We start from the raw sequence: 25,588 nt of genomic DNA on the forward strand, positions 1-25,588 counted from the left end.
GTGTGTGTGAGAAGGCTAGGGATAGGGAGAGGAGGAGAAAGGAAAAAAGGAAAGAGAAGAAGGAATGATAAATAATGTAAACATGGCCTTTATACTCATCATTTTACATGTTGCAAATCAATCTAAACTTCCCTTCATATTTCAGATACAATTGTAGAATTTTAGAGTTGAAAGAGTTCTTTGAGATAATCCAATCTCCTTATTTTACATTTAGAAAAAGAATGCCCTGAGAGAGGGGAGGTGATTTGCCTAAGGTCATTCTGCCACATGTTCTGAAGAGCGATGTAGACAAGTAGTTAAGAGTGGGGCCATTGGAGACAGACTGTAGGAATTGAAATCTCAGTCCTGCTATTTACTACATGTGTGACTTTGGCAAGTAACTTAACCTCTCTGTTCCTTGGTTTTCTTTATCTGCAAAATGGGGATTAAAAACAGTACCTACCTCACAGGGTGCTATAAGAATTAAATGAGTTAATGTAATAAAAGCACTAATATAGCACCTGGTACCTGATAACTGCTTTATGAATTAACTGCTGCAGCTGCTGCTGCTGTTACTTTTATTGTGATAATTCTGTCACTTGAAGGTGAATTATTTCCACATACTCAGTTGTCTCTCTCTAACCTTACAGTGACTAAATAAATGAACATAAGTCTCCATGGTTCTCTTCTAAAGTCACTTAGAGTTTGTCTTGTTAGCAAGTAGAGAGTTTAAAGTACAAGAGCAAGCCACAGGTGGTGACATTGGAATTCATACTTTGTGGACTATCTGAAGGCATCTTCTGCAGTAGAAACAATAATTGACTTCTTTGTTTTGCACTCTGTTCCATAGCAGCATGTGTTTTCCATACACATTTGCTTTGTCTTAGAGTTTATCATTATCAAAATAATACAGAAATGATATTATTTGGGTGTGAATAGCGTTATATGTATATTTGATTTTTCTGTAAGTTGACAGTTTCATCATCATGTCTAAATAACATTTACTTGACAGTGGACCCCCAGGATGCCATGATGGGCACTGAATGAAAAAGTCAATTAAGCAAATATGAACCTATACTTTACCATAGAGTATTTGGAACAACATTCTTTCAGAATTATTATGCTTTCAACCTTTGGTGGATTTAAAATTTTAATCTTTTTCTTAATGTTTTCTACTTTTTTATTTTGAAAAAGATGAGTTATTTATTGGTGAATTCAAACTCTGTTTCTCAAGCCTTTGACAAATATGACAGTTACTATTTCACAACTCTAGGCACACAGAATTGTGTGCACCTCCATATCACGTGCTTAGAGAGACCTGGAAAGTTTTCCTTGTCACCTGGGTCCACTGACACAAATTTTAGGACAAAAAGTTATCGTTGAGGGTCAAGGAGCAGGAAAGGATTATTTTCTCTTGGTTTATACCACTTTTGTGGTTTGAAGGAAGATTGCTTCCAAGGACACTTAATAACCTTGAATAGATATGACATTCCTAGCTGATCCATGGCTATGAATAGCTATGATTAGATATTTGAAAGAGTTTGCAAATGGCTATAGGAAAGTCTCTCTCTCTCTCTCTCTGGTTGCAAATAAACCTATGGAGGGAAAAGAGAATGTCTCAGTTTCCATACATAAAAATAAGGGTGATTTTAACATGATAAATCATATTTGCCAAAACACAACATTCAGCATTCAAAGTGAGACATTTTTCATTTTTAAATTTAAATTGTTAGGTTTGAGTGGCATTAAGATTAGTGGAGATTCATAATCAACTGAAGCTTAAGTTGAAATGAAGTTAAGTTAATGAAGCTTAAGTTGAAATGAATTGGTTAAAATGAAGTTCAGTGAATTATTTTTACCTTTTAATTTTATTTTTGTATTTTAACTAATAGATTTAATTTTTTGGTGTTGTTTTACATTAACAGAAAAACTGAGCAGTTTTTTTCAAAGTTTCTGTATATATATTTTATCCCACTCAACAACCCTTTTTATTTACCTAAACTCTACTTTGAATATATAGTATTCTTGAGCAGCTTAGAAATTTGAGACACTCTTTGTATATTTTTAATAATGCAACTACCCTTGTCAAATTTATTTTCTCCTGTTTCCAGTATATATGTTTCTCCAGTTTCCAGTATATATGTTTCTCCAGTATATATGTTTCTCCTGTTTCCAGTATATGTATAGCTCACTAATACATTCCTTTTATAGTTCAGCTCTCACAGCCACTGAAGAACTTTACATTAACCCTAGTGGCAGTGTGCAGAATGGGTTGGAGCAGGAAGGGTATGGGGGAAGGAATGTCTACAGTTCAGGCAGAACTGATGAGGGACTTAGCTAAAGCAGTGGCAACTGGGATGGAAAGGAAGAGAGAGAGACTGTAGATTGCATTGCAACCTAGCAATGAGGTAGATGCTTGTGTGGATGGAGGAGTGGTAAGTTCTAGGTTTCTGACTTGAACTACTAATGTGGCTATTAACAGAGATGGGGAAGTTTGAGAAGATGAACACATTTTGGGAGGGAGGAAATACTGACTTGCCATAACTAAGGGACCTCCGAGTAAAGCTGCCCACTTTACAGTTGAAATTGGTGCACATAGCTTGAGAAAGCTCTCGGGGCTAGATTAAAGCTGTGTGAATCATCAGTGTTCCATGCAAAGAGACATGGCTGGATATGGGATGGACCAGGGAAGCTGTGGCATTTGTAGAAAGGAAAGACCCGTTTAGACGTTAGGTGAATTTTATAGATGCCTCCTTTTCTGGGTGAAAGCCTAATCCCTGGCTGTAAAACTACATCTCTGGAAGCCTGCTATTGGTACGGTTCTCAATTTGCACTGTTTGTAGCAAAGTCAGACAACTGTTCACCTTTCTTCTTAGGTTTCCATAACATCTCCTGAAGATCATGTTATGGAAACCTAAGAAGAAAGAGATTAAAACTGGCATTATAGATGCTCAATGGAATTTCAGTGGTTGTGGTGGCAACTAGCTGAATCAAGTGCAATCCTTTTTCAATATCTTCATCTTTAGTGCTCATACATTACTGTTTTTGTCTTTTGTGTGTAAGAGCCACTTCATTCTGCTTTGTAGTAGAGTTGTTCACTTATTGTATATATTAAGCTGTGAGTTTCTCAGGGGCAGAGACTATGGCTTATACATTTCCACATTCTCTCCAGACCCTCTTGAGAGTTTTCAACAATTGTTTATTTATTCATTCAACATGTATTGACCAAGTATCTACTACATGCAAGGCACTATGCTTTTTCTGAATGATATAGCAATGTGTAGAAGAGATAAAAATGCCTCCCTTCATGGAGCTTATGTTTTAGTGGGCAGTGACAGATGGCAGATGATAAACAAATAAGCAAAATACATAGTGTGTAATTTGGTAATAAGTTCTTTGAAAGACAAGCAGAAAGATGAGATGTACCATTTTCTGGTATTTTTTGATGGGAGGTTGCAAAGGCTGTGAAGCACAAATATGCCTGGTGTTTTCACAAGCAGCAACAGGGTTAGTGCAGCTAGGATACATGAGCAAAGGTAGAGTAGGGTACATGCTTCTGAGCAAAGGAGAGACATGATACGACTTAAATTTTAAAGTTTTATTCTGGCTGCAGTGTGGAGGGCAGTAGTTTAAGAAGGAAACCAATTAGGAAACAATTGCAATAATCCAGGAGGGATATGATGGCTTGAACTGATGTGGTAGTGGGAAATTGAACAGATCTGGTTGGATTCTGGATACATATCAAAGGCAAGACCAACAGGGTTTACTGACGGATTGCGTGTGGGTTGTGAAAGACAGGAGTCAAAAATGACTTCAAGTTCTTTGGCCTGAGCAAACAGAAGAGCACTGTGGCCACTTATTAATATCAATATAAAGAAGACAATGGAAGGATTAGGTTTGGGAAGGGGTAGGAATTAAGAGCTCACTTTTGAACATACTATGTTTGATGTATCTTTTAGACAATCAAGTACAGATATTGAGTATATAGTTGGATATTCAAAGTTGTGGCTCAGGGTCAAGACCCATGCTGAAGCTATAAACTGAGAAGTTATGGGTATGTAGACAGTATATGAAGCCAGTATACTGGCATGAGATTAGATTGTTGTTGAATCATTGGTAGATATATATATGTGTATATGTGTGTGTGTGTGTATATATATGTATACACACACACACACATATACACATATATATGTATATATATTCATATCTGCTGCTTTATCTTTAAGCACGCTCATCTCTCATATTAGTTCAAACCAAACTAGGTGTCTCTATAGATAGTTTGTAGGTTCAGGAGTTAAATAGTTTCTACTACGTGTGTGCCTACAGTAATGCTTAGCAGTGTGGGGGATATAACGAGACGTTAAGACTCACATCCTGCCTTCAAGACCTTAACATTTAATTAGAAAAAGAAGACCTTTACTTGTGAAACTTTGTTCATACTACAAAACAATATGAACCATTTAAAACATATATCAGTCAAATGTATAAGCCTTTTTTAAAGAAAATCAGCCTACATCATGCTTTGAAAAGTTAAAAGTCTTTTTTGAATGATTTCTGTGTTCTATGTGCTTGCCATAAATGCAATAAGAGTTCCAAAATATGAGATACTGTACATGATAGAGGAGCCACCATTTGGATGTCTATAGATTTCTTTGAAAACACATATGATGAAGAGCTGAAGAAAAATAAAGGAGTCAATTTCACTGCAAAATAAAATCATAAAGTTAATTGGTTTCTAACTAAATTTTTAAACATTGTATGAAAAGACCAAGTTGCAAAGTTGCAGCAGTGGACTGAAATGGTGATGATAAAATAATGTAAAGAATGAAAATAAGAACATTTTTATAGGACTTATAACTTTACAGAGGACTTTGACATCTCAGATGACACTTGATCTTCTCAAATCTCTCCATGCTAAGTAGAGCAGTTAATGCCTCTACTGGCCCTAAGACCTTTAGTGGCTCCTAGCTCAGCATTCTATGGGGAAATGGGGTTCTTTCGGTGATTTATCATGAAGTTTAAAATTGCTATTTCCAAAACCGATTTAGATCCTGCTGTTCCTGTACCAGTATTCTCACCAGAAGTGTTGTTTACATCCTCTCAGTCCTATGAAGAACAAAAATTTACCACCACCTAACTCATTAAAAATGCTCTGCAGGCCTGAGGCTCAAAAGCCACAATATGAGCACAAGGAGTTCAGTCCCCCTCAAGGACACTTTATTTCATGAGCTCTCTCACTCAGAATCCTTCCCTTCCTCAGAGCCCCTGTCTTAAATGTAATATTAAACCAGAGGCAAGAATGTGTTCTTTCTGAATGTAGGTCTCTTACCAGTTTTCACTTCAAATGTGGGATGTGCTGGGTTAATCTTTGTATTCCTCACCACTTTCAAATCCGATAACATTTTTTAATCTAACCACTGATTTTAACATTAAAAACAGACACACCACAGAACAACGTTGTCCTCTATTTGAATTCCAATACAAATATTTTTGAAGGCTGTCTCTCTTTTACCTTGAGTATTTTCTGATGCTGCAACCTCCAGCTTAATCCTTAATGCTTGACAATGTATGCATGTAACACAGAGTGTTATTATTGCCTGCGGCTAGCTTCATGTCATCTAGTTTGTCTTTTACTTCTCTCCTTTGATAGTATTATCAGGACCAATCGTTAATCTGCCAGACGCATTTCCTCACAAAAAGATAAATCTAAGAAGGCTTGTGTTTTTCCCTTTCTCTTCCAGGACTGCTTGCATTAAAGGACTTCCTCATCCTTTTTTCATGAAACTGAGCTTGCTTAATCAGAGATGGAGCAAACTGACTGCAAACCCTACCAGCCTCTATCAAAAGTCAAGCATGAAATGGATCTAGCTTACACCAGTTCTTCTGATGAGAGTGAAGATGGAAGAAAACCAAGACAGTCATACAACTCCAGGGAAACCCTGCACGAGTATAACCAGGAGCTGAGGATGAATTACAATAGCCAGAGTAGAAAGAAGAAAGAAGTAGAAAAATCTGCTCAAGGTATGTTTTTGTCGTATCTTTATAACTAATATTATTTCTCATTAGAGAATGCTTGTGTGCATAAACTTTTGTTTCAAAAATAAATTTGCTAATGTTAACTGGTTAATAATTCGCATGGCTTATATATGCTCGGAGAATCTATTTCATATGCCAACCCAAATGAGGTTGTAGGTTATATGTGCTTTTTACGGATTATGCATGAATTTGGATGCTGCAGTCCTCTTATCAGAACATTCAAAATTTGTCTAATCCTACAAATAGCCATTTATACACTGAAGGATAAATAATTTATAGTAAGATGAAAAGTAAACAACTAAATGCTTTTCAAGCCATTGCTTATATGGGACAAAAGTCTCAAATAAATATTTGGCTGCTGACAAAGCTAGCAGGTTAGTGGAGACCACCAAACAGGGTTCCAGAAAGTCTATTACCAGAATGTAGAAACATTGTGCAGCCAAGACTGAAAGGAAAGTAACAATATTCTTTGGGCAGCCTTAGTTCCTCAATTATGGATTGACAAGACAGTTTCTAACAAAAAAACTATTAGAAATATGATTTCCTGTTCCAACTGATAGATAAACTGTGTTAGACACTATTTTAATGACGCAGAAGATACTGACATTGGCACAAGGTTTTTTGTTTTTTTGTTTTGTTTTGTTTTGTCTTGTTTTGAGACAGAGTCTCACTCCGTTGCCCAGTCTGGAGTGCAATGGCGCAAACTCGGCTTACTGCAACTTCCACCTCCCGAGTTCAAGCGATTCTCCTGCCTCAGCCACCTGAATAGCTGGGTGCGCCCCACCACGCTCAGCTACATTTTGTATTTTTAATAGAGATGGAGTTTCACCATGTTGGTCAGGCTGGTCTCAAACTCCTGACCTCGTGATCCACCCACCTCAGCCTCCGAATGTGCTGGGATCATAGGCATGAGCCACCGCGCCCGGATGGCACAAGTTATCTTTTTTTATGAATAAGTTAATGCTGAGAAAAAAAAGCAATAGACTTAATTTTCTAGGTCCTCCAAGTATGGACTTGACTAACAACATCAGCAAAACTTGAGAATATTTTTAGAATGTAAATTCTCCAGCCCCACTCTAGACATATTGAGTCAGAAACCTTGGGGGTGGGACCCATTTGTGGTTTAATAAACCCCCAGGGGATTCTGATTCCTGCTCAAGATTAAAGATTACTGCTTGAACCCCGAAATATTTTACTCACATGGCTTCAATGATCACATCTATTTGAGTGACTTTCAAATATTTCTCTTCAGACCTAACCTCCTTCCTAAACTCTAGTCCTAAATTTTCAGTTAACCTCCCCGGCATTTCCAAACGAATAATACACTGACACCTCTAAACCAATCTTTCTAAAGTAGAAGCAATCATCTTAACATTCCTAATCCCACTCATCTTCCTTGTATCACCTACATCTGTTAATGATGCTCCCATTCACCCAGTCAACCACACATACTTACTGTATCTAATCAGTTTCTTCATCCAGCAGAGTTAATCTCTACATGTCTCAAATCCGTTTTCTCCTCTCCATTCTCATGATCATTACTCTCATTATATCTAACCTAGATTGCTATTTCTTCCTTAACTGGTCTACCAGGATCTCACCTCATCCCTTTTCAATCCCTTTGCTGTGTTGTTACATCTTTCTTGGTATACAATTCGCTGCTATCTCTCTTTATCCATATTCAACTGTCTTTCAAGGCCTAGCTTACAAGCATCCTTTCCCACTAAATCCTTGCCTCACCATCACCCCCAACATCATCACTGTTTCACTGTGTAGGTGATCTTCCTCTGTGAACTTTGAGAATACATTCTTTTTACCTTTTTTTTTTTTTTCTTTGACAGAGTCTCACTCTGTTGCCCAGGCTGGATTGCAGTAGCATGATCTTGGCTCACTGCAACCTCTGCCTCCTAGGCTCAAGTGATTCTCATGCCTCAGCCTCCTGAGTAGCTGGGATTTCAGGTACGCGCCACCATGCCTGGCTAATGTTTTCGTATTTTTAGTAGAGATGGGGTTTCACCATATTGGCCAGGCTGTTCTCAAACTTCTGGCCTCATATGATCTGCCCACCTCGGCCTCCCAAAGTGCTGGGATTACAGGCGTGAGCCACCACGCCCGGCCTCTTTTTAACCTCTTCTTATGGTTGTATATATTTCCCTAGACTGTATACTCAATGAAGGTGGGGATCAAGACATCTCTATTTTCCATAAAACTTTGCGTATAATATATGCTTTATAATTGTTTCATTTAAGGAATTAGTTGCTATCAACTGAAATGTAAGTGCGTATCATGCATTGAAAACTACTCTTTAAATATTGCCATGTCAAATGCAGTTATCACAAATGAAAATTACAGTACTCTAATTAGTACCGGAATCTTACATTGTAAAAACAACCTTAAATTGAGCCAAAATTTAAGATATTCATTCTAACACTTAAATATACATTAAATATTTGTGATGTTAACTATATTACTCATTTTCATCCCTTAACATAATTGGTAAAAGTTTTACATCTTTCTTTTCAAGGAATTCATTTTAATATTTCCTATTTTTTTCAGTTAATAGCATGTAAATTTGTTCTAAAATAATTTTCTTCTTCTGCCTGACAATTGGGAAATGATTTCCTATGGAAATATTTTTGGCTTTAGGAAATGCCTAATTCTCATTAAAATACTTATCTGTAAGTTTATCTTTACAGAAGATGAATTTGCAATTGTGATTTATGGGTTGTGTGTTTAGGATGTAGAGTGGTTGACCTAATATATTGTGGGTAGAAATAAGAATGCATTCTGGTGACAGTTCTAAAAACATAAGCAATTTTATGCTGAGTCAGTATAAAGAGTTGGCCAGCCTCAGATTTTGTCTCTGTGCAGTTTCATCAAAAGGAATTTGGGGTGAGGGGAGTTTGTCTCCATGATGTCATTCTAACTTCCTTTCAATGGATTATTTTTATTCAATAAGCTTTTATTTACCAATTAATATGTGTCAGACCTTGAAGCCAATGCTGAGGATGGAGAGTACTGCTTGCAGGAAACTTATAATGCAGTGGAGAAAATAGACACTCAAAACATGTTATTGCAATTAAATTTATGAAGTGCTTTTACATATTAAAAAAAAAAGGTGCTGTGGAAGTACACAGAATGAAACAATTAACTTCTTTAGAGGAATCAGAGTACATAGAAAGGTGATATTTGATTGATCTAAATTAGAATTTGAATAAAAGTTTACCAGAAGGACGTTCCTAGAAAGCAGATAAGCAAGTGCAAAGTATAAAGCTCTGAAGAAGGCCTGTAATGGTGAAACATTCCATATGACTAGAGCAAGGTATGTTGGAGCCAGATTGTGAAGTCTCGCATGCCCAATTTAGGAGATTTTTTAAAATTTCCTTTAAGCATTGAAAAAGAAAGCTTTCAGTTAGTGGAGAATTTCATGATGAATTGTAATTTTTTGGATAAGAAGTGTATACAGGCGAATTGTAGAAGTGTAGGCAGCAGTGTAGAAGATTGATTGCAACTGGAAATAATGGGATGCAAGGAGAAAAATCTATGAGGCCACTGAATGAGGCCAGAGCTAAGAATCGCGTTAGAGGTCCAAACAATGTCTGTGGAGATGAAGAGACACACTCAAGAGATATAAATGTGTTCAAATTGATAGAACCTCATAATTGATTACCCGTTGAGGTTGAAAGAAATAACAGAGTCAAGGATGACTCTAAAGTTTTAAGTTTGGGAAACTGAGAGAATAGTAATTAATTTACCAAGAGAAGGAACACAGCAGGAGGAGTAGGTTTGGAAGGGAAGAAGATGAGTTTCTTTTCAGACATGTTAAGTTTAAGATGCTGGTATGACATCCAGGTAGCTTTTCCCATCAGCGATTGGAAATGTGTGTCTAGGATTCAGAACAGATCTGGGCTGTCGTTATAAGTAGATTTGAGCTCATCAGTGTCTCAGAATAGAGATGCTGGGGGATGGATGAGATTACCCAGGGAGAGTGTGTAGAAGGTTGAGACTAGAAAAAGGCCAAGGACAAAAACCTGAATCTATCATCCATGAACTGACATAAACACATTTTGAACCAATTTATATTTTTAGCCAGCACCATCCTTCAGTGCACTGACTTATATAAAATAAAGTATACAGATCCGGGAGCTAAAAGTCTGGAAACAGTACCTCATCTGCCACTGACTGCCAATCGGTAGAGACACCTAGGAGGGAAAATATGTACCCCTTTGAAGGAGAAATGACTTGTCCTATGTTAGGCAAAATGGCGGGCCTAATTATCATCTTTTTTGTAAGACCTGGAATCCTCTTTATTGTCTTAGTCCATGTATTACTACCTGTGAGTCAGAAAAAAAAATGCTTTTATTTTTTGCAAATGTATGTCAGTGGTTGAATCTTGCATCAACCAAGGTAAAGTTGAGCCTAACCCATTATTTTAAAGGAATAAGATCTCAAAAAATTATTGAATTTTAGATCAGGAAGGAGGAATGCAAGCAAAATGTTGATTGGCACCTGCTATGGTGCCAGGTATGGTGCTAGATGCCTTTTAAGTTTACTGGCTATGTAAACTTAAGCAAGATACTTCAGGTCTGAATCTGTTTTTTCTTCTGCAAAATTGACTTCATCATCATCACCATCATCACAATAATAATGACAAATTTGGAATTGTACCTATTCTATTCTAGCACTCTGCAAGGTGCTTTACATTTGTTCCTCATAAACACCTGATGGATGAGGTATGCGCTATTATCCCCAGTTTACAGATGAGATAACTAAGACTTGGGGAGACATAACTTGCCAGAGGTTGCACAGCTAAAGGAGAGGTGAGAGTTAGAATCAGAAATCAAGTCTATGGCTCTAAAGCCCCCATTCTTCACTATACCACACTGTCTTCCATACCTATGTCAGGAGGTTGTGATAAGTATTGATTGCCATCAGGAGAGTGATGATCTTTAGGAATTCAAAAAATGTTTAGTTTCCCTTCGTTTTCTTCAACAACCTTGTCAGCCTCCAGTGACCAAGCGTTTATGAGGAGGTTAAACGCGTTTTCATTCTGATTATCATTAGAAAAGGACAGATGATATGCTATGTAATTTACTATGAAATATTCCTGAGTCTGCTTATTTCCACTTTTTAGGGAAGTTAATGTTTTATCCAATTGAAGACTTGTTTTGAGAAGTATTAATAAGAGAAAATACTCTATACCATCTGAAGATATGTTCATATTATCTTTATTTTCCAAAGCAACAGCACCCTACTCCATGTATATGTGGAATGCTGGACTCTAAAACTGAATTTCTTATTTTTCAAAAGCTTTTGAATTAAGGGATGGACACTAATATAATATTATTCATAATTCTTTGCTAACAGGATGAATGAGCCCTAGGCAGGCTTATTTCATATGATTTTTGGCAGGTTGAATAGCAGGGAAAGATTTCCTAGAGGCACACAGGCTAGCTATTGTTCCCAAGCAGCCTCACATCCAAGGGAGGCATCAATTAACTAAGAAATTAGTATTTAAAATGAAAATATAAATGCATGGATATATATATATCAAGGGTAATAATTTTAGTTATGTGAATTGACCAATACTTTTATATAGATAAGATTAGTTTTTGAATATCCCCATTTTACTACAAAGTAATTATGAATGAGAAGTCATCCATGCATAAAAAGAAAGTATGTTGAGGACCTGATACAAGTCTCACAGGATCATAGACTCCTAAGGTATTACAGATGACACAAACATTTCATTTCTGCCATCTAAATCTGTTCTTTTGATGCTTCTTTTTCTCTGAATAGCATTTTTGTTTGGTTGGTTGGTTGCTTGCTTTTCTCTTCAAGATTACAACCTAAACCTATATCTCACATTGTTGCCATCTGGTGGAAAAAAATTTAAACTGCCTTTTTTTTTTTTTTTTTTTTTTTTTTGAGATGGAGTTTTGTCACCCAGGCTGGAGTGCAGTGGCATGATCTCAGCTCACTGCAACCTCCACCTCCCAGATTCAAGCGATTCTCCTGCCTCAGCCTCCTGAGTGGTTGAGATTACAGGCGTGTGCCACCACACCTTGCTAATTTTTGTATTTTTAATAAGTATGAAGTTTCACCATTTTGGCCAGGCTAGTCTCGAACTCCTGACCTCAAGTGATCCACCCAACTCGGCCTCCCAAAGTGCTGGGATTAACGCGTGAGCCACCATGCCCAGCCCAAACTGCCAATTTTTGTTAGCCAATATTATATGGAAGCAAAGTTTATCTGTCATCCATTCATGCATCCATCCATCTATCCATTCATCCATCCATCTATCCATCCGTCCATTCGTTCATTTATACACTTATGCATCAACATTCATTTAATGTAAACTATGTACCAGGTACTGTGCTAGGTAAATGAAGTTAATCTTGAAATAAATATACCCTGGTGATTAAGATTTTCTCTCTTTTTGCCCCAGTATGATAAGCCACTTCATCCCACAGCAGAAAATGCTTAAGCAGCACTGCCACCTGTGCAGTCTTTGCCCTCAAAATTTGAAAACTGCATTTCTCTATCCTTATATCAAGCATTTAGCAGTAGTTTAAATGATTGTCTGCTTATATGTAGACAATTTAGATATCAGTTCCTACAAAATCCTTGAAAGAACTCTTAATCTCAGGATCTGTATTTACATGACAAAGATCACAGATGGCAGGTGTAATATTAACGTAGCAAAACCTATAAAATGAAAATTTCAGCAGAATTTGATCACATTTAATGAATTCTCTGCTGTGAGCATGCTATGATTCTAGTTGTCACAAGTTTCTAGCATAAAATCTATAATGACTGCTCTGAAAGAACTTAGACTACAAGAGAAATTAGCCAAATTATTTAACAATAACTCCAACTGGCTCATGTCTTTCAACTAGTAACATTTGTTCATGAAAATTCATTCAATAAGTATTTACTTACACAGCATCTAAAACTGGAATGGAATATCCATGACACTTGTGCCACTGCTCCCTCTATTTGTCCCGTGGAAGACATCCCTAATTAATCATGATGCTCTTTCCCCTGTTGAGACCAGCTTCAGCCTCACATCCCTTTCAAAACAGCATTTCACACAAGCATTGTCAATCAATTAGAGTTGAAAAGGGACAAAACCTATTTCTAGACTTTGGTCTGCTTATCTGTGCAAAGTTCTTTGTTAAACTCTGAAGATTATAGGTGAGGAAGAAGCAATCTTTGCCCTCAAAAAATTCATAGCACAGTTTGGAAGGTACATGTCAATCAGCAATAGTGATGCAATATGATTGGTGTCATAATAGTGGTATATGTCAAGTATCATGGAGGTCTAGAAGCTAGAACCATGCCATGTATTCTGCCTAGGGCATGGCAACATTGATTATGAGAGAAATATATAACATTTATTCAGCAACAGACAAGAAGTAAGGCACTTTAAATGGATTATGTTATTTAATCTTCCCAGCAATGATATAAGGTTGGGATCATTATTATACCCATTTTACAATGAATAAAATAAGCACAGAGATGCTAAGTAATTTGCCCAATATTACAGAGGTGGTAAGTGATAGAACTAGCATTGGAACCCAGGCAGTCTGAAATTAGAGCCTACTGTCATAGCTACTATAGACAGATAACTGTAAATTTAGATCAATTTAAAGAAATGGTGTCAGTGTGTGTGTGTGTGTTGTATGTGTTTATGCATGTATTTGGAAACATGTAATATTGCTAAAATGTCCATATTACCCAAAGTGATCAATAGATTCAATGTAATCCCTATCAAAATCCCAATGCCATTTTTCTCAGAAATAGAAATAGGTGGTTCTAGTCTATGAAACTACAGGAGTAGAAGAGATGACCAGTGAAAATACATACTATCAGAAATAATGAGAGCCAATTATGATACCCTGAGAAGCACTGAATTTAAAATAGTGGGCAGAAGCAATGAAGTGGTCTTGATATGTCATAGAAGAACGAAGAAGAATGAGTATCACATAAGCCAAAGGAGAAGACTTTTCAGCAGGAAGATATGACTAATATTGTCAAATAAAGACAGTAAAACAGGCAGTTTAGAAGGTCATTGCTGACTTTAGACTAGAGATTGTCCACTTTGACTGGACATTAAAATCATCTGGGGAGTTTTACAAACCTCAGTTCCAAGACTGTTCCCCAGACCAATTAAATTAGAATTTCCAGTTGGTGGAACTCAGGCATTTAAAAAAAATCTCCTCAGGGGATGTCAATGTGCATCCAAGATAGGGATCCACTGCCTTAAAAATAAGCAGTTTCAATAATATTAGAGAAAGATGTCAACTCACAAGGATTTGAAGGGTGAGTGCAAGTGACTGTAGACGTATTTAGTGCCATAAGGCTCAATTGGAGAATATTTCTGCATCTCAGTTGGAAGGAAAGGCTTTGAAAGGGGAACGTTCACTGCATCCTCTAAGACAGGAAGTAAATTACAAAATGTGGTGGCGAGAAGTTAAAGTAGTTTATGACTTGATGGTCTCACCCAAGAAAAATAAGAGACAAAGTTATGTTCTGAAAGTGTGAATCAAGTCAAAGGCTTCAGATGAGTAGTGAGAGAAGTTTTTGATGAGGCCAAAACAGAATTGCACATGCCTATCTAGAGCTCAGGCGAGGTGGAACTATAGATGGAGATGTGGGAACATTAATGACAATAAATATTGTTGACCACTATGTGCCAAGTACTCTGCTAACTGAACTTGCATATGTTTTTTATTTAGTCCTTATTGCAACCCTATGATGTAAAGATAATTATCATGGTGGTGGAAGGCAACCAAGCAGTAAACTGCCCCTGTATTTCACCCTCCCTTGCCATTATATCATCTTGATTTACTACTGTCACCATCAACTAGGAAGTTTTCCACTTAGTGCCAAAATCACAGATGGTCTGGGTTTTGTTTCTAACAAGAGAGGTAACATTTCCTTTTATAAACATTTATACAACACATTCCTTCATATAAATGATTTTACAAAATTTGCTGATGAGTATGAATGTATATATTGTACAGGTAAGTCTGGAACCCAGTATTGCAGAAGGGAAAGGAGCCAGAAAAGTGGATAAATGGAGGAGGGAGGTTTATAGTGGTGCAGTGTAGATGTTGCCCCTTCAAGCATCTTTTTGAAGGTCATCATTTCTGTAAAACTCCCTCTTTCCCCTTCATCAGTTAGCTAGGAGTGTAGGTAACCACAGTCAGTGACAGTCTATCACTTCCTAGATACCAATTTATTACCAAATGGCAGGAGTCACCTAGTAGGGCTAAATTTGATTTAAATAATTTGCTATACATATATTCTTAAATTAGCTTTATGAAACAATATACAATTATAGCTAGCTACATACATATTACACAAATGTAATTTTACCTTTGACCATCACATCTCTTGGTGGATATTCTTTAGCTAAGAATAGCTAGGTCAGTTTCAAAATTCTTTTGTCTTGTTGTTTCTGAGGCTACATGACTTTTTGGTCTCAGTCTGAAAATAGCTCTTGTCTCTGCACATTCATTCTATTTCTATGGTCTATCTCTGAGCCCACTTTGCTCAATGCTGTATTCAACCCTTTAATGCTTCTTCCTAAATCTAGATTAAAAACTGTACCATAGTATGAGAATTGATTCTAGTGTTTTCTTCTTAAATAACTCTTTACCAAATGGAATTGTGTATTTCTTTTGAGGATCTACATAATAGCAGAAGGCAAAGACTGACTCCTTGGCTAAGTGTCACATAGATGACTGTCCCCTGAGAAACAAAGCAACTGGTTTTGGGGGGTACATAATTTTATTCCTCCTTTTAAATTGCTTCAGCTACTGGGCAGGATCAAAGGGGATACATATTCGTGGGACTGTGAAGACTTGGAAAAAGGGCTTTGTCTTTTTTTTCCTTTTAACACTTTAGGGCCCATTTATTATATAATTAACACAAAGAGGCAGAGACAAGGGTCAGTAAGATAATCTGAATAGATATCATGGCTAACACAATGGATAACATGGCTGAAGTAGAGGGACTGTTCAAGAATGATGTAAAAGGAAAGTTAGTAAAATACAGAAGGAATCAGTTGCTAAACCTAAAGAGTGAAGTGAAAAGGCATGGATTTGATTCAATAGATGACAGGGAACCTCGGAGGGTTTCAGTTCATAGGATTGATTGGAACTATATCCAAATTACATGCTGCTTCTCTTTTATTACAAGGATTTGAGGAGGATCCAGAAATGGCATTTTGAAATGTAGCAATATTTCATATTAACAGTCAAAAGCAGTTTTAAATATCTGCAAAGGCATACCAGTGAGGTATGCCAACATGTCCTGTCAGGAAATCATCCTGTCAGAAAACTATTATTCTGCTTTTTTGGTCATCTGTGATACAGAACTGGCTCCATATACAAATAAGTCCTATTTATTTTCAACACTTTTTTTCTCATTATAATTCTGAAAGGGTCTAAAGGTGACTGAAAATAAACTTTGAATCCCTTGAAACCTTGACAATATTCTCATTTGAAGCCTTTATACCAGAAGATGAGGATTCCTCTGTCCCGCCAGTATAAACTGAGCCATATGCAGTGCTATTTTGGTGCCAATCATTCTTGTGACACATAAAGTACTTAGTTATATTACTCTAGAGTCTAACTGTTAGAGGACATGACCCTTTGTGTCTTTTATGTCATGGAAGAAAGCAGTTAGAAATAAGCTCAAAGGCAAAAAAATTAATAAGGACATGGCCAAACCTTTCATGAAATTTAAAGGTTTGAGTTAAGATTTATTTCTCAAGCTTCAACTGAGATATTTATAAGGCTTCACTGCTAAAGTCCAGTGTTGTCTTCTCATTAATGGTTCAAGTCCAAAGTTTCAAGAACACTTAAAAAATTCTCACATTGACATACAACCAGGCTGAATGCTAATGTGTTTCAAATTAATCAATAAATATGGTCAAAAATTGCCTTCACTAACTGGAAAAAAGTAATCTGTGGTTTTGATAAATGAGATGGTCACAAGAAATGCAGAATTTTATTGTACGTTTTATATGTATACGTATATATAAATATATATATTTGTCATATATTTAATAATCAGATGCATACACACACCCCATATATAAGGAACAGTGAAGTTGATCAATTTGTAATGGGATTGTTCTCTAATTTTTTTCTATTGATTGCATTTTCTTAAGCAAGATGTACTAGTATATGATAATGGAGAGGCAAAACAGAGGAGACATTATATGGAGCAGCAACTAACATTCATACATTGATGCTTATGCTCCTTTTTCTCCTGCAGCTTCCCATCCCACATACCCTAAGCCCCAGGTATGCTTGTCAAGTGTTAGTGGTTGGCAAGCTTTATGTTTCTCATTGGTGTCCTTCAGACTACCTCTTGGATAGAGGACAATCAAGCTGATTTCTGAAGCATTCTAACCATAACACACAGCCAAGATGTTTAGTCAGTGTGTTCTTTCAAACCTGCATTATGATTGGTAGTTCCAAAGCATCTGGCCAATGGACCAGGGAACATACCTGATCAATTTAACTTAAAAGTAGAAGTGGGCTGGCTGTACCATCATTCTGCCACCATGTTTTTATAATTTACTTTAGACCTTGGAACAGTATTTGGCACATAATATGTATTCAGTGAATATTTATTGAACAAATTCATTTATTAAATGTATAACAGCACTTTCTTTTGGTAAATTAAGTTGGAAAGAGACTCAAATTAGAATATTTGTCACATTGATTGTTTTATATATATATATATTTTTTAACTGTTCATGGAAAATTATGTGGTAGTTTTAGTAAATGATGTTTTGTCATAACAAAAATCAAGTTTAGATAAAATAATTACACAACTGAAGTCCAAGTTCATAACCCTTTGCAGTTAACAAGAGTTAGTCTAAAATTTATTGGCTAAAGGCTTTCTAAAATACATGTGTCTTCTTTATACCACTCCTTGGTTTGTAGAATTGCATTTGGATGTGGAATTGGTTTAAAACATTGTTTGTATACACGGAAGGATTTTATTCTGGTCAGTTGCTTCCACTTTCATTGCAATAGACTAGAGATATAGAAGCCATTGAAGAATGACCTCAATGTAGAAATGAAGAGAACCTAAAAGCTTGGAGGTGGCTTTGTATTCTTGATATTTGTTTCATTCTTATCAATGCCAACCACTGGGTAAATGGAAATGTAGATATTCCAATTGAACAAGGCTACTTTTTATTTTGTGATTTTTTATTAATTGTAGTTGCACTGTACTAATAAGATGATTCAAAATGTATATTTGAAACTTTTATTTGCATGTATTTATGTACTGTGGGATTGAAATGTACATTTCTATATAAAGTCTGAAGCCTATGTTGTTAGAATTGTGCCTTCGTAAGAGTACTGTGAAGTCTGTCACAGTGGAATTTATAATCTTACATGACATCCGAATTCAACAAGAGTGTCTTGAGAAAGTTGCCTTTTAACAAACTAAACTAAAGACTTTTCATAGTCTTTTTTTGGTAAAACACGGGCACTTTTGCTAAAATAAAGCTTTAAAACATGAGAACTATAAAAGGAAAACAATTATGCAGTTTTTATTACTCAGGTTCGGAACCAAAGTTCATAGCACTTAAAACTGAATCACAAGGCTGTCAAGGACCTTGAGAGAACATACCTTTCAGGAAGGACCACACTAAGCCTACCCCGCTAAAAATTACATAAAATTTGATTCTATTTCAGCCCTATCACCAAGCTTTTGTGATAGTGTGTTGATTTTTTACTGCCTACATTATTATAATTCTACATAAACCTTCATTCTACATAAACTTAAGTCTCACCAGAGTTCAACTCAGCAATCACTGTTTCCAAAAGATGTATTCAATACATATTTGTTGATTACTGATTTTGAAGGCATCAGGAAATTTCTTCCATTTTCTAGTGTTTGACAATGTTTACTACTAAGCACATTTTACTAAAATTCCACTGCTCCTTTTCCCTTAGAGAGCATGGAGTATAACCAACAACCATTAACCAGTAAGGAGACACTTTGATACAGTGCAATATTTTGCACCTAATAGGTCAAGTGTTTGACAAATATTTAGTAAATTGAATTAAAAAGTTGATTGTCTTTGTTTTGATGTATTTGTTGCTTAATTATTCATGATGGTATAATAGAAAGAATACTGAACTAATAGCAATTTGGGTTCAAATTACTCTTTTACTTAATAGCCTAGCACAGTATCATCACAGAATAAGTGCTTAGGAAATATTTCCTGAATAAATTAATGAATTGAGTTGAATAAATGAAGCCTTGGGCCCCCTTTCCCCTGCAACCCTCTCATATGGCTCCTCTCACTTTTCAATGTGCCTCAAGCATGGCTTTCCCCTGAGGCCACTGTTTCTCCATCAGTGGTGCCTTTGGAGCCTACTCTTCATTATCCTATGCACTACAAACCAAATTCTTTACTACAGCACTAAGACTCCTCTACGCTATGTTAAAAACCAACAAGCCTCAATAAAATACTAAACCTACTTCATGGTACATGCCATTCAACTATACCACTACCAATCTTAAAGGCGTGATCCCTTATTTCTTTTATATTTTTGGATCTGATAAAATTATTCCTATTGATCCAAATTTGGCTATACTCCTGGGTACATTTGCATCAGCTCTCGTCTCTGACGGAAGCACTGTTCCAAACCCATTCTTCCCCTCTAGGGGAAGGAACAATGAAGTGGATCAATTTGTAATGGGATTATTCTCTAATTTTTTACCTGGCTAGGTTCTTCTCAGCCTGTGTGTCTCCATTAGAGTCTCTACCTAGAAACTGCTTGCTCTGGAAAGCATGCCTTGGTGCCGTGCCATCTTGGGTGGATGCTCCTGCTGTATACTCCTACAGCAGTCTGTACTTATTACTACTATAGCACTAATCACCATGAATTGTTACTGGCTTGTTTGTTTCTCCACCTAGACTGTAAACTTATTGAGGTCAGGAACTACACCTTATTTACTTTTATAAACCCTGCCATATAGTAAGTGCTCAACAGTTTATATATATATACACATACATATATACACACACACACACACAAATATATATATATAATGAGATAACTTTTACAACGTATTGTTTCCACTTTTGTAAAGTGAGGATGTTTCTTTACTGTGGTGCTGAGGATCAATGGAAATTGTATACATAAATCATTCTGAAAAGTGCCAGGACACAAGAATTATTCCCAATTGTCAAATCCTTTCACAGATGCTTTTAACACACAGATTGCCAGTTTCAGCCATTTTCAGAGAGAGATTTCCTCCTCATACTTAGGATCTAGTAAGTTGTGTCATTGTAAATAACACAATAAATTGGAACTTTATACCTAGGAATAAGGGAGAATCCTATCTCCACACCAGCCAGTCTGACTTTGTTGAGGATTTTAAGTTCCCATGCCCTTGCTCTGTAACTTAACGGTATAGAAATAGAGCAATAGTGGAAACAGGTTTAACAAAATTTTTAGTCCTATCATGGTAACTATAGTTGTAATATCTCCAATTAAGCAGCTGTGAAACACTGGAGAATGGTTTTCAGTTCAAATCTTCTAGAGAATGTCTCTGATAAAAATGACGCCTGTAATCTCAGCACTTTGGGAGGCCAACATGAGTGAGTGGATCACCTGAGGTCAGGAGTTCGAGACCAACCTGGCCAACATGGTGAAACACCATCTCTACTAAGAATACAAAAAATTAGCTGGGTATGGTGGTGGACGCCCGTATCCCAGCTACTCAGGAGGCTGAGGCAGGAGAATCACTTGAACCCAGTGGGCGGAAGTTGCACTGAGCCAAGATTGTGCCACTGCACTCCAGCCTGGGCAACAAGAGTGAAACTCTGTCTCAAAAAAAAGAAAAAAAAAAAAAACAATTAACATCAGATAATAGAATTTGTAAACCCTGAAAGAGTATTGATTAAAATAAAATTCCTAACATTTATCTTTTGTATGCACATTAATCAGTTGGATTAGAAGAGTCTTGCTTGGCTACAACTCGTTAAAGCATCATGGCTTTTGGACACTGTAGATTATGTAAACTTTATGCAAAATAGCTCAGCAGTAGATCTTGTGCTCCCTCTAATACTTCCTGATGGCATTGACCCCATGAATGGAGTTTTAGTGAAACTTCAACAGCAGATGAGTCTTTTCCCGTAGCGTTCTTTATCACCTTCTATTGCCACAAACTCATTTGAAAGGTTTTGTAATCCAATTACTACCAACAACTATTACTTCAGTTACTATCATTACATAGCCATATTTATTAAAAATTCTGTACATACTAGTGGATCATTTTATTGGGAAGGTTCAAGAACTGTTAAAATTTTGAACAAATTAATCCAAACAGTGTCCTTCATTGCTAGATTATGGGAGGCAGATTCTATTGATGTTGTAGTTTGAATAAATGGAAATATTGCTCTTTACGATATGGATGGCCTTCCTAACTAAGCATTCACTGGATTATTTTACAACTAAGTCTACTCGGAGTGAGAATGAAAGAGTTTCTAATCTTCCAAGGGATTTTTTTTTTTTTCTTCCTTGGAAAGTTAGGATAACTAGAATTGGTAGCTCATGAAGAGTCTAAATCAATATTGCCACTGACTTAATCCACATAAGAGGCTTAACTTCATAGGTGACTTCTGAACAGCTGAAACAAAACAAAAATCAGTCTCTGGTGAGTTCCCAAGTTTAAAATAAAGTTGAAAGCTGTTACAGAAAAATGCTTCTAGACTAACAATGACAGCAGAGTGGGACCTTGTAAACCATTATACTTCAGCAAGTAAATCCTCATGCTTACCCATTTTAAAGAACAATAATAGCTCATCTTTAATTATGTGTCAGACACTGTTAAGCATGATCTCATTTAACCTTTAAAATAACCCTGTAATATTTAGCCACATTTCTAATCCGCACTTTACAATATATGAAATTGAGGCATGGAGAAGGAGGTTAACTTTCCTAAGATGACACATCTAGTAAATAGCCCAGTTGAGACTTGAACATATGTCTGCTGGACACTAAGTGTCATGCCCTCAATCAATATACTGTAATGTATATGTAGAAAGGCATTTATAAAATATAGTCATTGGTGTTCAAATGGGTCTATAATGAAAGCTGATGCTCTTTACATACAATTAGAAATATCTGCATGGTTTTCCTAGTTAATAGGGAATGGTATACCCTGAGCTCTCTGCACTTTAATGTCAGGAATCCACTGTGATTAGCATTAGGCCAATATAATTTGCAAGATTGCTATGCAAGACCGAAGTGTATGCTATGGCCAAGGGACAGTGTTCTTTCCTTTGCCAGATTAGCTGTCTAGGGTGAAGATCAAATTATCAACCTCTCTCCTTCTAACATTGTGAACTAACTAGTTGAATTAGCTGAGCCAAAAATAATTTACTCAGTGATGACCAATTTATTCCAAGGTGTTGTTTTACAGTTCACTTTTTTTTTAGGTTTTTACTTTTTTTCAGTTTTATAGCTTCACTTTTTTTGAAGTTCATACCATCTGATTATTGTTTTCTCCTTCTTTCTACCTCATTAAGGTTGTTTGTCAATCTTCAGACCTACAGACTTTTTTCAGTGTTTGATTGTTGCATCATGGTCTTTCTTATTTCATTCCCTACCACTATTTGCAGGAAATGCAACATTTAAGTTAATGACTTTTCTTAGAGTTTCTTGAAATCCTTAGCTCTTGTAAAGATCACCAAGGTCTCCATGGTACTAAATTAAATGGTCAATTCTTAGTTTTCATCTTGACCTTTCAGCAGCATTCGACACCACTGATCACTCACTGTTTCTTCTTCACCTGAGTTTCAAGATTTCATGTTCTGAGCCACCTCTCATCTCACTGACCATTCTTCTAACTCTGCTTTATTGGATCCTTCTCATCATCCCAACTATTAAACATCAGACAGCCTGAGAATCCAGCCTTCAGACCTCTTCTCTTACCTTTGCTACACTTATTCCATTGGTCAGATCATCCTCTTTCATACAGTTAATATCATTTATATACAGAAAACATTTACATCACCAACTTTGACCTCTCCCTTGAAATGCAGATTCATATATCCAGTTGGTTATTTTTTATTTCCACTTGCATGTCTGATAAGTATCTCAAACTTAACATACCTGTATTGGACACCTCTGATTCACCTCACGTTTTCACCCCACCTTTTTATTCCAGCTATTGCTACACCTACCAGCTGCATGCAGATATACACTAACAACACATTTTTTTTCAACTGCATCAGATAGCTCTCATTCCTGCCTTTTCTGCTACTTGTATGTGGAATGCCTGTAGCAACCCACTCAGCCATTCTGAGGCATGTGCAAGCCTGGCAGTGTGAGAGGGTTAACACATCATGGGACAACCCTTGACCTAGAAGAGAAAGAGTCATTCATGACTGCCTCCCTCTTTTGTATTTGAGCAGACAATTCTCTGAGGCATTTTACAAGCTCTTCAGAGGATGCCCTGTAAGATCAAGCTTCAGCTGCTCTCAGCTGTGACCAGCTCAAAAACTCACCCTTTGACTTGCATCTCTTCTTTATTTCACTTGTACTGATCATCCATTCTTATTTTGGGGATCGCTTTCCAAAATTTACTTCCAACACACAATCTCTTCTTTCACTGTCTGCTTTTTGGGAAACCCAAGCTGAGACAATATTCAAAACAGAACTCCTGACCCTCCCTTCAAAATCTGCTCCTCCAACTTTTTCTATCTCAGATTCTGGCAACTCTTATGTCCCCATATTGGTATCAAAAACCTTGACATGATTCGTGACCTCAGCAATTTTACCATCAAACCTTGTCATCTCTGTCTTCAAAATATATCCAAAATCTGACTAATTATCATCACCTCTTTTGCTACTACCCTGGTCCAAGCCATCATCAGTTCTCATATTGATTTTTGCAATAGCCTTTTGACTGATTTATCTCCTTTTATGCTCTTACACCCCTACAATTTACCTACAATACAATAGTCAGAGTGATACTCTTAAAGCCCAAGGCATATCACTTTCCTACTCATAACCTACAATGGCTCCCCATCTCACTGAGGACACAGCCCTACATAATGTGGCTTCCCTTTCCATGTGTGACTCCATCTCCTGCTACTCCTTCCTCATCCGTTCTGTTACAACCATTCTGTTATGATTCTGAAAAATATAGGCAATCGCTATTCCCTCTGCCTGAAATGTTCTTTCCCTTGATATCTACCTGTATAGAGACCTGGCTCAGCCTTTTGCCTGATGCAGGTTCTTACCCAGATGTGACCTTCTCAGAGAGGCATTCCCTGACTATGCTATTGGAAAGTACAACCCTCCTCCAACACATTTGTTTTCCTGCTTTTTTCTCTCCATAGTACTTATCATTTAGGTGACCATATGATTTATTGTCCAAACTGAGACATTTTTTAGAGTGAAAGGTGGGGCTAGGGGTAATTACACTAAGACCACAGGTATAAACCAGTACTATCTGAGAAAACTGAGACATTACGTTCACCCTATTTAACACCATCTGACATACTATTTTGCTTATTTGTATTTATGCTTTACATATTTATTTACACTTACTACATACATATTTAATGTACTATATATTCAAATATGTATAACTATACATTTATGCTTAGTATATTTTTATATTTTTATTAGTAGATTTTTATAAGTATATAATATACTTATTAGTATATTTTATTAGTATATTTTTATTTTATTAGTATATTTTTATTATTCATTTGTTTTCTGTCTTTCATACTAGATTAAGTTCTGTGAGAGCAAGGAATTTTGTGTTTTGTTCTTTGCTGAGTCCCAGTGTTTGAACACTACCTAGGACATACTAACCATGTGGTAAATATTTATTTAAGTAAAGCAAACCAACAAAATACTAAAATAATGTCTGGCACATGGTTATCTTTCAATATTACTTATTGTTATCAATACTTATTATTAGTGTTGTTGTTGTTGTTTGTCCTCAAACAAAAGTTATTATTTTTAGCTTGGAGTGAGAATGGTATATTTTGGATGGCGTTATCCTATTTTATTTACTCTTCAGTAATATTTTCATGAGCTGCCTGCATAGAGATGTTTGCATCTGCCAAATAATTTTTATTTAAATGGCCTGCTCTTCTCCAGCTTTTTAATCAGGATGCTTAGTAGTTGGGTGACTTACAAGCCTTTGTGATTCATGACATACAGATGAATTGTTCTTTTATACATCAGAGTAGATGACAAAAAAAAAAAAAATTAGCTGGTAAACCCTAAACCCTTGTATGAGTTCCTATTTTAAAATATATTGGATTAATTTATTTAATGTCCAGTTGTGAACAGTTTTAAAAGATTCTTGAACTTATCATTGTAATAACAAGCAGCATATCTCTTTTATACTTCATCCAGTTGGAAAACATAGCTAAAAATATCTTAGAAGAATGATTTCGAGTTCTTTCAGTGAAATTCTAGAAATGCAAATTCAGATAATTGTAATGATCAATCATTTACTGGTATGTTAATTTCTTAATGCACTCAATTTATCA

At 36.3% G+C, this 25,588-nt stretch overlaps 1 protein-coding gene across 2 annotated transcripts in view; it reads left to right on the top strand.

Moving 5' to 3' along the window:
- The first annotated feature begins 5,723 nt into the window (after positions 1–5,723).
- Positions 5,724–25,588, top strand: part of TENM1 (teneurin transmembrane protein 1) — a 604,771-nt gene continuing 584,906 nt past the window's right edge. For both annotated transcript variants that reach the window (XM_023198891.1, XM_023198892.1), the window contains exon 1: positions 5,724–6,003. In XM_023198891.1, the coding sequence (XP_023054659.1) occupies positions 5,787–6,003 (217 nt within the window). In that variant the 5' untranslated portion in view covers positions 5,724–5,786. The remainder of the gene's footprint in view (positions 6,004–25,588) is intronic.

Source organism: Piliocolobus tephrosceles, chromosome 12 (assembly GCF_002776525.5).
Source record: "Piliocolobus tephrosceles isolate RC106 chromosome 12, ASM277652v3, whole genome shotgun sequence".
NCBI lineage: Eukaryota > Metazoa > Chordata > Mammalia > Primates > Cercopithecidae > Piliocolobus > Piliocolobus tephrosceles.